This window comes from Podarcis bocagei, assembly GCF_964188305.1.
Source record: "Podarcis bocagei genome assembly, chromosome: 2".
NCBI classification, from domain to species: domain Eukaryota; kingdom Metazoa; phylum Chordata; class Lepidosauria; order Squamata; family Lacertidae; genus Podarcis; species Podarcis bocagei.
In genome coordinates, this window is record NC_138126.1 from 19,265,572 (window position 1) to 19,281,690 (window position 16,119).

Genomic DNA, 16,119 nt, shown 5'->3' on the forward strand with positions numbered 1-16,119 from the left:
AACAGTTAGTGAAAACAATCCATTTTTTAAAAGTTAATACTTATTCAGAGATACAGTACGCAGAAATACATACCCATTACAAAATATCTGTTTCTAACATACTGAGATAAAACAGCTACTTAATCTGAAAAAGAGCAAAGTCAGAAGGGAGAAAGCACAAGAAAAAGAGAGATCTAAAGAAGGAGAAAGCAAGAGAGAAGGAAAAGAAAGAAAAATCTGAAGGAAGATAGAGGAGAAGAAATTTTTTCAAGCTGACTTGTTTCCACCAAATGTAGTTAAGAGTACAGTGGTACCTCGGGTTAAGAACTTAATTCGTTCTGGAGGTCCGTTCTTAACCTGAAACTGTTCTTAACCTGAAGCACCACTTTAGCTAATGGGGCCTCCCACTGCTGCCGCGCTGCCACCACACAGTTTCTGTTCTCATCCTGAGGTAAAGTTCTTAACCCGAGGTACTATTTCTGGGTTAGCGGAGTCTGTAACCTGAAGCGTCTGTAACCCGAGGTATCACTGTAACCACTTCCTCTTGTCTCGCTGCTCCCCCTGCCCCCCGAAAACCACTCTCTAGTGCTCAGTCGGAACAAACAGCAACTCGGGTTTTCTCCAGATTGCCATTTGCTCCCATTTAAAGCTAAAGAGCAGGTTTTCCCTGGGGAAGGAGTGGGACCAGGAGAAAACAGCTTGGAGCCATGTCTAGAAAGCATGGGTCAAGCAGAAACCTGCTCAGACCATCCTGGGACAAGCAGAACGGTTCAAACTCTGAACTTGTCCTCACAGCCACACCAGGTGAAGGGAGTGTGCTAGCCCAAGGGAACGGCAGGCTCACTCTTTGCATGCTAAACTGTAGTTTCCTTCTTCCGTAGTTCCTGCTTCCTCCAGATTCCAAGGCACTGCCTGCTTGACCAAACCCTGCAAGCTGCTCCCTGACCCTGAGCCTCTCCCTCTTGTCTCTCTTCCATGCTCTGCAGGTAGCCAAGACGAAGCAGAAGATCGAGGAAGAAAAAATGCAGGTGATGGTGGTGGAGCGAGCCCAGCAGATTCAGATACAGGAGCAGGAGCTGATCCGCAAGGAGCGCGAGCTGGAGGCGAAGGTCAAGAAGCCCGCCGAGGCAGAGCGCTTCCGGCTGGAGAAACTGGCGGAGGCTGAGAGGTACAGGCAGCCTTCGAAGGCCCAAAGGAGGGCTCCTGGGAGGAGTTGGGCGCAGGGATACCGAAGGAGGGCTGTCAAAACCACCACATTGGCTCCCAGTACATTTCCAATTACAGTGGTACCTCGGGTTAAGCACTTAATTCGTTCCGGAGGTCTGTTCTTAACCTGAAACTGTTCTTAACCTGAAGCACCACTTTAGCTAATGGGGCCTCCTGCTGCTGCCGCACCGCCGGAACACGATTTCTGTTCTCATCCTCAAGCAAAGTTCTTAACCTGAGGCACTATTTCTGGGCTAACGGAGTCTGTAACCTGAAGCGTATGTAACCCGAGGTACCACTGTAAATGTGTTGGTGCTGACCTTTAAAGCCCTAAACGGCCTCGGCCCAGTATACCTGAAGGAGCGTCTCCACCCCCATCGTTCTGCTCAGACATTGAGGTCCAGCTCCGAGGGCCTTCTGGTGGTTCCCTCACTGCGAGAAGCGAGGTTACAGGGAAGCAGGCAGAGGGCCTTCTTGGTAGTGGCACCCGCCCTGTGGAACTCCCTCCCATCAGATGTCAAGGAAATAAACAACTACAGTGGTGCCCCGCAAGACGAACGCCCCGCAAGACGGAAAACCCGCTAGACGAAAGGGTTTTCCGTTTTGGAGGCGCTTCGCAAAACGAATTTCCCTATGGGCTTCCTTCGCAAGATGAAAGCCCATAGGGAAATCTCCGGGACAGCGGGGAAGCGCAGCGCTTCTTCCCCACTGTCCTCGAACCTCCTCCGAAGGCTAGCGGTGGGGCGGAAAGCCCTTCTCCCCGCGCCAGCCTTCGGAAGGCTCCTCCGAAGGCTGGCGGTGGGGCGGAAAGCCCTTCTCTCCACGCCAGCCTTCGGATGGCTGTCCTGAAGACTTGGGGTGGGAGGAGGGTTTTCCTTCCCACCGCCAACATTCAGAATGCTGTTCTGAATGTTGGCGGTGGGGAGGAAAAACCCTCCTCCCACCGCAAGCCCCGGGAACAGAGGAGAAGCGCTGCGCCCCTTCCCCTCTGTTCCCGTACCTGTCCTGAAGGCTTGCGGTGGGGAGAAAAGCCCTTCTCCGCACCGCCAGCCTGGCAAGCGGTTTCCATAGGAACGCATTAATTGATTTTCAATGCATTCCTATGGGAAAGTGTGCTTCGCAAGACGAAAAACTCGCAAGAAGAAAAAACTTGCGGAACGAATTAATTTCGTCTTGCGAGGCACCACTGTACCTGACTTTTAGAAGACACCTGAAGGCAGCCCTGTTTAGGGAAGGTTTTAATGTTTGATGTTTTATCTTTTTAATATTCTGTTGGGAGCCACCCAGAGTGGCTGGGGAAACCCAGCCAGATGGGCGGGGTATGTATGTATGTATATATGTATGTATTTTTAAAGACAGCTGTAGAGCATGGGTAGACAAACTAAGGCCCGGGGGCCGGATCTGGCCCAATCACCTTCTAAATCAGGCCCGCGGATGGTCTGGGAATCAGCATGTTTTTACATGAGTAGAATGTGTCCTTTTATTTAAAATGCATCTCTGGGTTATTTGTGGGGCATAGGAATTCGTTCATATTTTTTCCCAAAATATAGTCCGGCCCCCCACAAGGTCTGAGGGACAGTGGACCGGCCTCCTGCTGAAAAGGTTTGCTGACCTCTGCTGTAGAGCAAATCTGCCTACAAGGTCTCCCAACCTTTTCCAAATGTGGGATGGACACCGCAGCAAGGAGATAGTTTGTCTGTGCCCAAGCAAATGTTTGTACAGTCATACCTCATGTTGCGTCTGTTGGGAAACTGCCAGGGAGATAGTGTCCATCATGGCCCCCAAGCCGGAGTTCTGGACGTCCATCGGCCTCCCGTAGTCACGCAGATCCAACAGTTAGGGGCACAAAGCCTTAGAAATTCCTAGCCGCATTCCTAGGCTGGTGCACCCTCTTTATCAGCAGAAACACAGCCAAAAGCTTGCATCACAGAAGAGCATAATTTACAGACTTTACTTAGCGTTTAACAGAACAAAAGAAAACACGTCCATTCTGTCAGCGTGTCTGAGCCGACTGACAAAACGAAAGGAAACAACAGCAGACATAAACATCCTGTGATCAGGACATGCGCAGACTCTTACAGAAAGCCTGCTCCCTTTTAAGGTGGAATGGAAATATCCTAACAGCGTCCGCTTCATGCTGCGTCTTTTCGCATTACGTCCCGCGGCAACCTGGAAGTACCAGAACAGGTTACTTCCAGGTTTCGCTGCTTGTGCATGCGCAGAAGCACCAAAAAGCGCCTGCGCAGACGCAACACTTCAAGTTGCCAGCATTTCACGTTATGGATGGGCCTCCGGAACGGATCCCGTCCATAACAGAAGTGACATACGCTTCAGGTTACACACTCCACTAACCCAGAAATAGTGCTTCAGGTTAAGAACTTTGTTTCAGGATAAGAACAGAAATCGGGCTCCGGCGGCAGCAGGAGGCCCCATTAGCTAAAGTGGTACCTCAGGTTAAGAACAGTTTCAGGTTAAGAACGGACCTCCGGAACGAATTAAGTACTTAACCCGAGGTACCACTGTATATTCTTTCTACACAAAGCACTTTGGCCAGGACATCACTTTGGCCCAGGTGAGGCCATAAGTGGCAAGTGCCCAAATCTTACAGATACCTCCCCTTTTCTGGGCTCAGAGCCCAGCACCCGAGTCCTGCAGATAAGCGTAACATCAAAGCAAGCCAATTAGACTATACTGGAGCGAGCGAATATAATAATTTATGAGCTTGTTTCTGCAACAACTACCAATCTATTGATGGTACGCAGTTTGTTTCCCACTTCCTTGTGAGAACAAAGAACTCACGGTTACTATGACTACCAATTAACTGTGGGGTTATCTTGACTACCAAAATGGTGCTTCCGGAACAGTTCACCTTGGGTTCAACGCAGGGTGTGTTCCTCCATCTTTTCCTGTGCAAAGGCTGCCGAAGCGTCTGTTTTTGCCAGACGCTAAAACAGGTGCAGAATCCCCCTGGGGATATAGATGGCACTGGACGGTATCATTTGCACAGAAATAATGCATATTTTTCATTTCCATGGGAGGAAGTCGGTGTTGCACTACAGCGATGGTTCTGTCAGAGTGAGCTTTTCAGCTCCCCCCTCTGCCCCTCCTGCTGTTCTGGGGGTTTTCCTGACCCTTCCCAGGTCACCTTTGTTGGGGGTACAGGGTGGAAATCTGCCCCATTGCGCTCGTGGGAACCGTTGCTCTGGGCTTCAGCTAGCTGGGCTCCTTAGCACATTGTATTATTTATCTAATGATATTAAAGGAGCAATGTTCCACAATTACAAAATGCACAGTGAAAATGTACAGCTCAGTCGCTGTCATTTACAAATGTGTATCAATATTTGTATACGTATAAACTTGGGGGGTGTTTTCTTGTTGTTTTTTGTAAAAAGCTCCCTCAGGATTATTATTTTTTAAATCTTTAAATATTAATTTACAGCTTAGTCATAATTCAGAGCAGCGAGAACTGCATTTCCCTCCCACCACACCCACCCCGCCCCACCCCACCCCACGCACCCGTTCTTCTCCCCAGGCAAGTAAACTGTTCCTTTTCCTGAGATTTGCAATTAGTTTTCGGCCAAATTATGCACAAAACACAAAAATGTGCACAGACACAATTCTATACAGAAATATATATATATATTGATATTAAGGTATGGTGTGTTATGAACCATCCTAAGATCTTTGGATGAAGGGCGGTATAATAATAATAATAATAATAATAATAATAATAATAATAATAGTAATAATAATGTGTTCCCACACCCTGAGCTTGCTATATCGTTGACCCTCCTGGTTTTGACCTCCGTTTTGTGAGGCAAAAAGGTTGCGGATAAGACCCCCCCCCCTTTTTGGCTGTGGGGAGCAGGGGGCAGCCATGAAGACCCTCCTTCTTTCTTCTCCCACAGGACACAGTTGATCATGCAGGCAGAGGCTGAAGCAGAGTCCATCCGGGTGAGTGTGTGTCCCCGTCCCCCCGTGTTGTGGGAGGAATGTTTCCGGGCAGGAGGGATGGAAGCCAACTCACGGTCCTTTTTGCTCCTTGTCTGCAGGTGAAGGGTGAGGCTGAGGCCTTCGCTATTGAGGCCAAGGCCCGGGCTGATGCCCAGCAGATGTCAAAGAAGGCAGAGGCCTTCCAGCAGTACCAGGAAGTAGCCATGGTGGACATGCTTCTGGAGAAGATTCCAGAGGTGAGTCCCTGCTCTCTCAATACCTCAAACAAATATGGGAGGTGTCAGTAATGGCAGCAGGATGGAGAGCAAACCTGGTCCAGAGAGTGGTTTTAATAACCTGTTTGCCGTTTCTTGTATAATTCCATTTTTTTATAATTCCTTCTGGTAAAAAATGTATTTGGACAATGCTTATACATCATATACAGTGGTACCTCAGGTTACATACGCTTCAGGTTACACACTCCGCTAACCCAGAAATAGTGCTTCAGGTTAAGAACTTTGCTTCAGGATAAGAACAGAAATCGTGCTCCGGCGGTGCGGCAGCAGGAGGAGGCCCCATTAGCTAAAGTGGTGCTTCAGGTTAAGAACAGTTTCAGGTTAAGAGCGGACCTCCAGAACGAATTAAGCACTTAACCTGAGGTACCACTGTATTTTATTTATACCCCGCCCTCCCCAGCCAAGGCCGGGCTCAGGGTGGCTAACACCAGGTATAAAAACAACTGATTAAAATACAACTTAAAAACAAGATAAAAATACAACATTAAAATGCAGCCTCATTTCAGTAGAAACTCAAATCAAAAACTTTTGGGGGATGAAAACTATATATATAGTTACAGATAGGTAGCCGTATTGGTCTGCCGTAGTCAAAACAAAATTTAAAAATTCCTTCCAGTAGCACCTTAGAGACCAGCTAAGTTTGTTCTTGGTATGAGCATGCACACGAAAGCTCATACCAACAACAAACTTAGTTGGTCTCTAAGGTGCTACTGGAAGGAATTTTTTATTAAATATATCTGCTGACCAATCAGATGTTCTTAGCCAGTCCTTTTTTTATCAGTTAATCAACTAAACGTCGCCGCATTCTAGAGCTTAGATGTTTGTTTTTGTTCTTGATTCTGTTCAGAGGCTTGTGATTCTGGCAGAGCTGTCCAGTTTTGTGCCAGTTACCGGATTCTCTGCCAAATATGAGAGAGAGAGAAAGAAAAAGATAAATATACAGAGAGAGATACGCACACACATACAAACAAACACATGTAAATGTGCATACTGACGTACCTTGGAAGTCAAACAGAATCCGTTCCAGAAATCCATTCGAGTTCCAAAACCAAATTGTGGCTCCTGATTGGCTGCAGGAAGCTGCTGTAGCCAATCAGAAGCCTCGGAAGCCCAATGGGACGTTCAGGTTCCAAAAGAACGTTTGCAAACCGGAACAATCACTTCTGGGTTTGCGGCGTTGGGGAGCCAAAACGTCCCGACTTCCAGGGCGTTTGGGGTCCAAGCTACGACTGCATTCTACTGTTTCCTTCTGCCGACAGATGGCCGACGAGATCAGCAAGCCTCTGACTTCGGTGAAGAAGATCACCATGGTATCGAGCGGACCCGGGGACATGGGGGCTGCCAAGATAACTGGGGAGGTGCTGGAAATCATGAGCAGGCTGCCTGACACCGTGGAGAAACTCACGGGCGTTAGCATCTCTCAGGTACCAAGCCAGAGCTGCTAGGTCCTTAACGGGGGGGGGGGGGGTTGGTTCCCCTCCCCCCCCGGAGGGTAGATGGCAGGGTGGCAGAGAGTGGGCGGAGCCAGAGTCAATGGTGGGCGGAGCCAACTCCTTCTGGTTTTGTTCCCCATCTTCCTCCCGGCTGAATTCTACCTAGGCAACGCTGAGGAGGAGGAAGCCGACAGCCAAAGCACCTCTTGGGCAGTTTTTAAGTGGGGAGGCAGGCAGGTAGCTGAGTTTGGTGGGGCAGTGCCCCATTTACCCTAACAGACCAGCCTCCACTGATTCTTAGATGAGGGCAAGAGGGAGAAAAGACTTATCTGGTGCTTTGGTCCCTGGCAACGTTCTAGTTGCAGCAGGAAGGCGTTTTGAAGCACGAGTAAGGAGCCATCCCTGCCCCCTTTCTCCCCAACACCAGCAAAGGGAACCTGGGAGCCATATTCTGCGGAAGGAGGAAAGATCGTGGGGTTGGGAGTTTTCGAATCGCAGCTCCTCGGTTATCCAAGGAGAGAGTGGGACTTGAGAAACCTCGGGTGCTTTTTCTTACCTCCCCTTTTCCTACGGCGTGGGCTTAATCCGTCGCACTTTGTCTTTTCCGTCTTACCAGCAGATGAATCAGAAGCCAAGACGGATGAACTGAATGCGGAAGACTTGCGGAGGGGGAGGGAGAGGGGGGAATCCTTCCTGAGCGTGACCCTCGTCATCTTGTATGTGTCCATATATAGAGTTCTTCCCCATCCTGAGCCCTCCTGTAATCGCCAAACCTTTAATGGACTTGACTGTTGCATGTTGGCCAACAATCCTTGAAACTGCTGAGGTCTGTCACCCTTGCTGTCTCCCAGTGTCAACCCCGACGTGTACCTTGTAAGCACCCTGGCACACATTACCGCTTGTCATGCCATGCTTCTGTTGCGCTCGTTCCCCCACCAACTGCACCCGTTGACGCCACTTCTTTGCATTGTTGCCTGAGCTCGTCGGGTCACCGTGTACCTCCTGCAAGTGACCTCTCTTGGAGAATTTAAGGAAGGATCTGCTGCTGGAATTACTGGGGAGGCAGCAAGGAGGAATCTGGGAGGAAGGGGGATCCAAGGCCTGCCCTTTAGAGGTTGGTTGGTTCCCGGGTGCTTTGCCAACCAGGACGTGTAAGAGTTTTGAGTTTATGTCCAGTGGATGTTCTAAGGAACTGCCTTCTGCGAGTGGAGACGTTTTAGAGGGCCAGTCCTACACTATTGACCGATGCTTAAAGAACGGGTGTGGACACAGTTCTTGCTAACTTCATAGACCTAAAACCACTTATATTTTTCTGTGTATGTATGCCCACGCAAATTCAGCCCCTTCTCCCTTTGTGCCATAGTTCTTGGGCATGGCTGAGATACCCCCACTTGGCAAAATTCAAATAATCTTGCTCCCTTTTGTTGTTGCTTTTATACTTTTTTTAAAACACACACGTACTATCTCGCTTTTTCAAGGGGGCATGTGTTTACGGCCGCTCTGCACTAAGCCACAAGTATGCGAAGCCAAAGGCATGTTCCACGCTGCATTTGGCACAGTGGGCAGGTGGCCAAACACTGTTCTGGTAGGTGCGTATTAACAGAGACAAGATGTGTAATGAATGCATATTTATTTCCCCCCCCCCTTTAAAATCAACATCTGATTGTGCCTTATATCTGTGTTAGCTTCTGGAACAATCCTACGTTGCCACCAGTCCCGTGGCTGGAATAGGAGGCGGGTGCATGTATGGGCTTGTGGGATACACAATCAAGATGACAGGTGCTGCTGTCCTTTTACAAGTTTGGATTCTGGGCCAAGAGGGTTATATGGTACTTGCAGAAACCTGGCTGTGGCTTTGGCCTAGCCTTTCCCCTTGACATGCTAGTTTTCTGCATGCAGGGAGCTTTCCTGAAGGAGAGCATTCCAACCACAGTAGGACATGAAGACTCTGCGCCACATGGTTCACCTGTTGCGTTCAGATCTGCCTTGGCAATCTTTGCCGTGAGGTGGGTTGGCCCTCCAAGAATGGCTGCCAAAACAGAGACAATCAGCTCTTGCTTCATTCAGGATGAGACACCCCAATAAAGGACCATTTAAAGAACTCACCCATCCACTTTTCTGCTGCCAGACTCTGGTCTTGTCCTTACATTTCAGCTGTTTTGAGCCATGTCTGAGCTTCCCAGAGTGAGCTGTGAGTAGCCAGACTCCGCCATGTCTCCCTTGCCCTCTTCCCTCGTGCCACAAATCATGTTCGCTTGCCTGCCACTCACTCCCTAGATGAAGCACGCTTGATTGTAGGTGGAGCACACCTGACCCTGTACCTAACGGAGAAGCTGCTTGTTTGTGCCTATCCCACCTCTTGCCCTGCTTGCTGTGTATTAAGGCCTCAGCACGGTGCCTTGTCTAACTCTTTGCCAAGGAGAAAGAGTTGCCCCCATCACCCTTTCTGCTACCAAAATCCTCCGCTTATAATAAAAGCCAAGATTACTGCCTCTCTCTCTCTCTCTCTCTCTCTCTCTCTCTCTGTGTGTGTGTGTGTGTGTGTGTGTGTTTAGCCCACCCTGGCTGGGCTTTTTCTTCCTCCTTGCCTTCCAAAACTAAAAATGTTTTGAGCACCTCAAAATGCGTCCAGAGCCAGAGGCGGAGCTAGCTGCTGTGTACCTGGAGGCGGGGTTAGCTGCCTGTGGGGGCGGAGCTAGTGTCCCAGGAGGGCGCCGCCCGCAGCGAGCATCCCAGGGGCGTGCGGCAATGTCACCCCCCTCAGGGATGACACCTGGTGCAGACCGCACCCACCACATCCCCTTCCTCCACCAGTGTCGATAGCACCTCAAAACGTGTCCAACAGTCTCTCTTTCCCAGCCCATCTTTAGTCTGCCTCCCAAAATGCTTTTGATTGTTTTTCTTGCTTTTCTCCCTCCCTCTGGCTGGAGGGGGGGGGGAGACGAAGGATGAGTCATCTCCAACTATCTCATAAGAACCTTGTGCCATTTATCACTGATTAACCGAAGAGAAGACGTCCCCCTAGCAACTTTGCCACTGACTTCCAGGAAATAGTTGCAGTCTTTCTGGCTCAATTAACTGCAGAGCGGCACTTCAGTGAAGCAAGTGGATAATTAATTGCCCCAGGCAGGAACAGGGGGTACATTAGCACCGCTCTGGGCCCTTGCCGCCATGCCAGGACTGCTAGCTCTGGAAAAGGTGGACTGGGAGACTTGCCTGCATTGAAATTCTGGTTTAAGATCAGCACAATTAGTAACGCTGAACTCGTAACTAAATTTTGAAAAGGCTTGGAAGTGCAGGTGTTTTCCCAGCAAGCCTGCAGGGACAACTGCTGTGTTGTGATGGTTAGAGTGTCCAGACTAGGACCTGGGAGATCAACTCTTCACTTGGCCACGAATCTCAGTGGGTGACCTAGGGCCAGTCATTGCCTCTCAGTCTAGTCTACCCCACAAAGTTAAAAGGTGAGGAGAAGGACCACCTTGAGCCTTGAGCTCCTGGGAAGAAAAGTGGGATATACAGTGGTACCTCGGGTTACAGACGCTTCAGGTTACATACGCTTCAGGTTACAGACTCCACTAACCCAGAAATAGTACCTCGGGTTAAGAACTTTGCTTCAGGATAAGAACAGAACTTGTGCTCCAGTAGCGCGGCGGCAGCAGGAGGCCCCATAAGCTAAAGTGGTGCTTCAGGTTAAGAACAGTTTCAGGTTAAGAAAGGACCTCTGGAATGAATTAAGTACTTAACCCGAGGTACCACTGTAAATGAAATGACAAATACACAAAGCTCGGTTTTCTCCCTTAACACAAAAAGTCACACTCCTGGTTAGCTTTCTTCGTTTGTGCAGCCTAACAAAAAGTCATTTTGCTGTTGCTGCTGCCGCCGCCGCCATTATTATTATTGTTAATTCAATTTGATTCATCTATTTGTATGCTACGCCTCAAAGAAAAAACTGCCCCAAAGAGGCTCTCAACATGCCAGATGGACAACTGCTATGCCAATTTTTAAAAAAACCATACTAAAACAGTTATGAATGGTGTCAATATGTAAACCCATTAATAAATCTCAAGTTTTTGCACACGAAAAGGGACCCATGCTGTTTAGATACAGATCACCCTACCAGCAGACCCTGATCTGCTCACCCCTGCCATGTTGACTGGGGTGAGAAATACAGGCAGGCCTCAGCGCAAGCCTCTTTTTGTCCAGCTGCCTTTTAATCCTGATTTTCCTTCCGCCGCTAACCCTGAGTGTGTCTATTGTCCATTGTCTTCCCGGATCCAGCAGCAGCAGCAGCTGCAAAGGACAGCGCCAGCCACATCTGGCCTCCAGCCACGCTGATCTTACTCGATGGAGCTGTGCTCCTCTCGGCGGGATGATGCGATAGTCTGGCCGGAGCCGAGCGTGCGACTGCGTGACTACAGTCCAGCCATTTAGACGCCAGCTGGAAGGAGCTGCTGGTTTCACAGCAGCCCTGTTGGGAGGAACTTGACAAGTGTGGCTTTGGCCAAGAATAGCAAGGAACAAAGCGGCTCCTTCGCTTTTGGACTCAGAGCCACAACCAGCGTGCATGGGCCCTGCCATTAGGCAGATGGGGCAATTGCCTCAGGCAGCAGAAGCAGCACCCAGCTCCTCCTGCTGACCCCACCTTGCACTTTCTTGCTGCTTGGGATGCGAAAAGGCAGCGAATTCCATCCTGGCTCTGTGTTCATCACAATGACCGCTGTTTCCCTTCCACTGCAGCTCAGTTTCTGCCAAATCCCATATCATTTATCTCACTGTGATACTTCCCGCAAGGTACGTTAACTTACGTTACTATTCCTGTAACTTATATTCATCCCAATGTAAAGAAAACACCAAAACAATGCTTTTAAAACCCATCATTTGTGGACTTGCCAACAAAGACAATGACGTGAATGCATACCAGTTCAATTAAAAAAAAGTTAGTTAAAGGAAACCAAGTCGAGAGGAGTAAACCAGCAGTCATCTGGAAGTGACTGCAGTTAGGTAACCTATGACTAATAAGACTTTGTGTGGGTGTGCTTAAATAATGTTATTTGCCTCGCACCATTTCAAAATGTAGCCTGCTGTGTTTGGGACCCTGCTGCTCATTCATCTTAGTGGGGACCTGGGCTTCTCACTCAAAGACATAACCTGATGCTACCACTGGTGGGCTCCTTTGGGAGAATAAATATTTTTCAAGCCAGCTTCACCCTTCGCTTATTTAATAGAAACAAATTACGGCCTACCCCCTTTTCCTATCTCAGCGAAATACCTATTTACGTCCCTTGTGCAGTGGTACCTCGGTTTACAAACTTAATCCGTTCTGGCAGTCCGTTCTTAAACCAAAACCATTCTTAAACCAAGGCGCACTTTCCCTAATGAGGCCTCCTGCCACCGGTGCCCTTCCACCGTTCGGATTTCGTTCTTAGACCAAGGTCAAATACTCAAACCGGGACACTATTTCTGGTTTTGCGGAGTTCGTAAACCAAATCATTCTTAAACCGGACTGTTCTTAAACCGAGGTACCACTGTATATATAATGTGTCCCAGCAGGGGTAATAATAATAACAATAATAATTTATTATTTATACCCCGCCCATCTGGCTGGCTTTCCCCAGCCACTCTTCCAACAGAATATTAAAATACAATACAGTGGTACCTCGCAAGACGAATGCCTCGCAAGACGAAAAACTCGCAAGACGAAAGAGTTTTTCGTTTCTTGAGTCGCTTCGCAAGACAAATTTCCCTATGGGCTTGCTTCACAAGACGAAAAATGAAAACGTCTTGCAAGTTTGTTTTGATTGCAATGATTTTCAATGCATTCCTATGGGAAACAAACCGTGCTTCGCAAGACGAAAAAATCGCAAGACGAAAAAACTCGCAGAACGAATTAATTTCGTCTTGCGAGGCACCACTGTAGTCTAGTAAACATTAAAAACTTCCCTAAGCAGGGCTGCCTTCAGATGTCTTCTAAAAGTCTGGTAGTTGTTTTTCTCTTTGACATCTGGTGGGAGGGCGTTCCACAGGGCGGACGCCACTGCTGAGAAGGCACTCTGCCTGGTTCCCTGTAACTTGGCTTCTTACAGTGAGGGAACTGCCAGAAGGCCCTTGGCGCTGGACCTCAGTGTCCAGGCAGAACTATGGGGGTGGAGACGCTCGTTCAGGTATACTCAACCGAAGCCGTTACCTGGAACCTTCTGTCTCGCGGATCCCCATATAACGTGGCAGGCAGAGACTCAGCAATAAAGCTTTCCTTGCCCCAGTGAGGTACCAGGAAAGGAAGCTGCTCCTGTAGAACCAAGAGACAGGAGCCTGCCAGGAAAAAAAGGAGCTAAAGCTTGTATTTTCCAATGGAAAAACCACCTAAAACCCAAACATCAAACATTTGCAGCTTCCTTGGCACATTGCTTTCCTCCAGCCCTGGCTGGCTCCCTTCTGTCTGTCGCAAAACACTCGCTGACCTTATCCATATGGCTGCCCAAATCCTTGTGTTTAAAACACAATTCAGGAATTCTGCAAGGAATAATTGTGGCTGCAGATGTTTGCTAATTCCTTTAGCTTCTGTGACTCTGCGGCAAACTCAGTCCCTGCCTGTTAGGTGGGAAACCAGGGGGAATGTGTGCCTTCTGTGCAAGGCACTAAATGCTCTGGGATTGGGTCCACCCATCTGCTGCCTTGTTTTCCCAGATGGAGAAAAGGCCCTTGGGAACCTAAAATCCACAGTGTGGAAAAAGGCACGGACATAGGATATACGAAGAGTCAGACATGACTAAATGACTAAGCAACAACAACAAATTATCATTTTGTATTTTTCTGTAGTGAACAAGCCTGTGATCTTATGATAAAGGACATTTTACAAATTTAATGAATAATTTAAAAAATTCAGAAATCAGTAATTTGTGCCAGTGGCATGTGTTATTAACATTAACAAATATGTTAAGAATGGCTATCTTAATCGTTTGTATCTATATCTATTCTGTATTTATATCTATAATGAGTTTAACTAAATTAGAAAAAAGTGACATTAAAACCAGATACTTCAAAGATCTCATGGAAATCTGAAAAGCATAGACACTTTTAAAAAAAGCTTTTGGAACAAAAATATACCAAGCCAAAACAATCCGTCGTATGTTTTTATTACATTTACACCTCATCTTTCCTCCAAGGAGCTGGGCTGGACTAAGGAGAATGAATTTCATCAGAAATGGATTTGGATTGTGTGCACTGAATCTGCGGAGGAGACACGGGAAGTGAGGAGAGGTGGAAAACCTTGGAGAAAGACAGAACAGGGCTTTCCGTGTCCCCTAGAATAGCCTGATCCGATTAGGATTGCCACGAAACAACCTTGCCTCCCTACTCTCTCTCCCACTGCCAGACTCCTACTCCCTTAAGCAGCCGCCTGGCAGGCAGCAAACCAGCAGGCGTGACTGTTTTGCCTGGGCCGGAGGGAGGCGAGGCCTTGGGGAAGCCACACCTGTTGGATTTCTACCTGCCGCGCAGCAGCAGGAAAACGCAGCATCTCTCATTCTTGGAAGGAAGCTTGAACAAACGATATCAATTCTGGCGGGGTATCCTAATTGCTTATCTCAGTGCACAATGCTTTGGGTCGGGGGTTCAAAAAAAACCCCAAGAACCAATATAGGAGGTACATCAATTGCGTTTCTCTTTCTGTTCCGTTTTGCAAACAATGAAAACGAAAAGAAAAGCGCGGGTAGTCTCTGTACTGCGGAGGTTTCAACAAACATAAGCCAAGCCTTGCTATTATCATCATCATCATCATTACTATTTTTTATTATTATTATTATTATTATTATTATTATTATTATTATTATTATTATTATTATTATTATTACTACTACTACTACTACTACTACTACTACTACTACTACTATTACTACTACTGTGATTACTTTTGTCGCCCAGGCTGGCTGGGGAAACCCAGCCAGATGGGTGGGGTATAAATAAGAAATTATTATTTTTATTACACGTTCCCTTTGCAGCAGGCGGGACGAAAGCGGCAGGAGTCTGGGCTGTACCATTTCAGCGCGGGCTTATTATTATTATCAGCATTACAGTCAGTCTCCCTGCGTGGAATAAAAGCTGCCCTTTGGGGAAACATTTCTCCGTGGCGTGCCGGTTTACTACATGGAGGAGCGGTCAGTGTTGCTTGCTTGCTTGTTTTAAAAATATGATTTCCCACCCCCCTCCCTGAAGCCCGAAGTAGTACAGCCCAGGACGCCCCCGCGCCCCGCGCGCGCTCCACCCGGCACGGCCCCGTCCTTTTCCCGCGCTGCCACGTCGAGGGGCGCCGCCCCCCTCGCGGCGCCCCGGCCGGCGGCCCTTGGTTCCTCCTCGCCCGCTTTTGCTCCTCTTCTTCGGCGGCTGCCCGTGCACCCGCCTCTCTCTTGCATTTTGCAACGTTGCAGCCTCAGTTGAGGCAAGAGATAGGCGGGAGGAGAACTGGGGGAAATGGTTCCCTCCGAGACTTGAGGCCTTCCCGCCTGCCTCTGAGCATGTGCAGAGTGCATTTGCCTCATTGCACTCCACGGGGGCAGGGATTCCCGTGTAGATTCCAGGCATGCGCGAGCTTTATGGGGTATTAGTTGTTTTTTTAAATACACCTATTATTATCATCCAACCACGGGGTGAGGGTATTCCAAAACGGGGTAAAGCTGAAAGTGTGAAGGGAAGTACCGTAAATCAAAGTGCCAGTGCTTTTTGTTTATCTGCTCATTTAGTGATTTCACCTTTCCTGCAAGCTCTCAAACCTTTCATGAATTTTATCCTTGCCCCTCTAAGGGGCGGCAGAGGTAGTTGCTTGCCCATCCTCACCCAATAAACTTCCTGGCTGAGTGGGGATTTGAACCTAGATCTCCCAAATCCTAGTCCCAACACTTTTTAAAAATCCAGACTCTCCACATGTTGTTGGGACTCCCCCATCAATCGCAGGCAGCGTGGCTTAATAGTCAGGGAAGACCATGGGCTCTCGACCCCTGCTCTAACCACTACACCACACTGGCATTCATTTACTTTACATGAAAGGGTCAGGGACAGGCTGCAGCTCCTTCCTAGTGGGTAAATGCGGCACTTATGTGTATGATTGTGCACTTCCTTCACTCAAACCCTTTTGAATCTGGTAGTTGTGGGTCCCAATTTCAGCCACACATGGTTTCTGTTCCATTACTATGTTCTAGCCCAGCCACTCAGGCAAGTCACCCATTCACCCAGCAGCAACCACTACATGAGGAAGTTACGTGAAGTAGTCCATTGTGTGT

At 48.3% G+C, this 16,119-nt stretch overlaps 1 protein-coding gene across 1 annotated transcript in view; it reads left to right on the forward strand.

The window, feature by feature from the left end:
- The window catches only part of FLOT1 (flotillin 1), a 29,303-nt gene extending 19,964 nt beyond the window's left edge, over nucleotides 1-9,339 (forward strand). Inside the window, exons 9-13 of the mRNA XM_081183175.1 lie at nucleotides 966-1,147; nucleotides 5,094-5,139; nucleotides 5,238-5,375; nucleotides 6,674-6,838; nucleotides 7,464-9,339. Coding sequence (XP_081039301.1) covers nucleotides 966-1,147; nucleotides 5,094-5,139; nucleotides 5,238-5,375; nucleotides 6,674-6,838; nucleotides 7,464-7,496 — 564 coding nt within the window. The 3' untranslated portion in view covers nucleotides 7,497-9,339. The remainder of the gene's footprint in view (nucleotides 1-965; nucleotides 1,148-5,093; nucleotides 5,140-5,237; nucleotides 5,376-6,673; nucleotides 6,839-7,463) is intronic.
- Nucleotides 9,340-16,119: the final 6,780 nt, after the last annotated feature.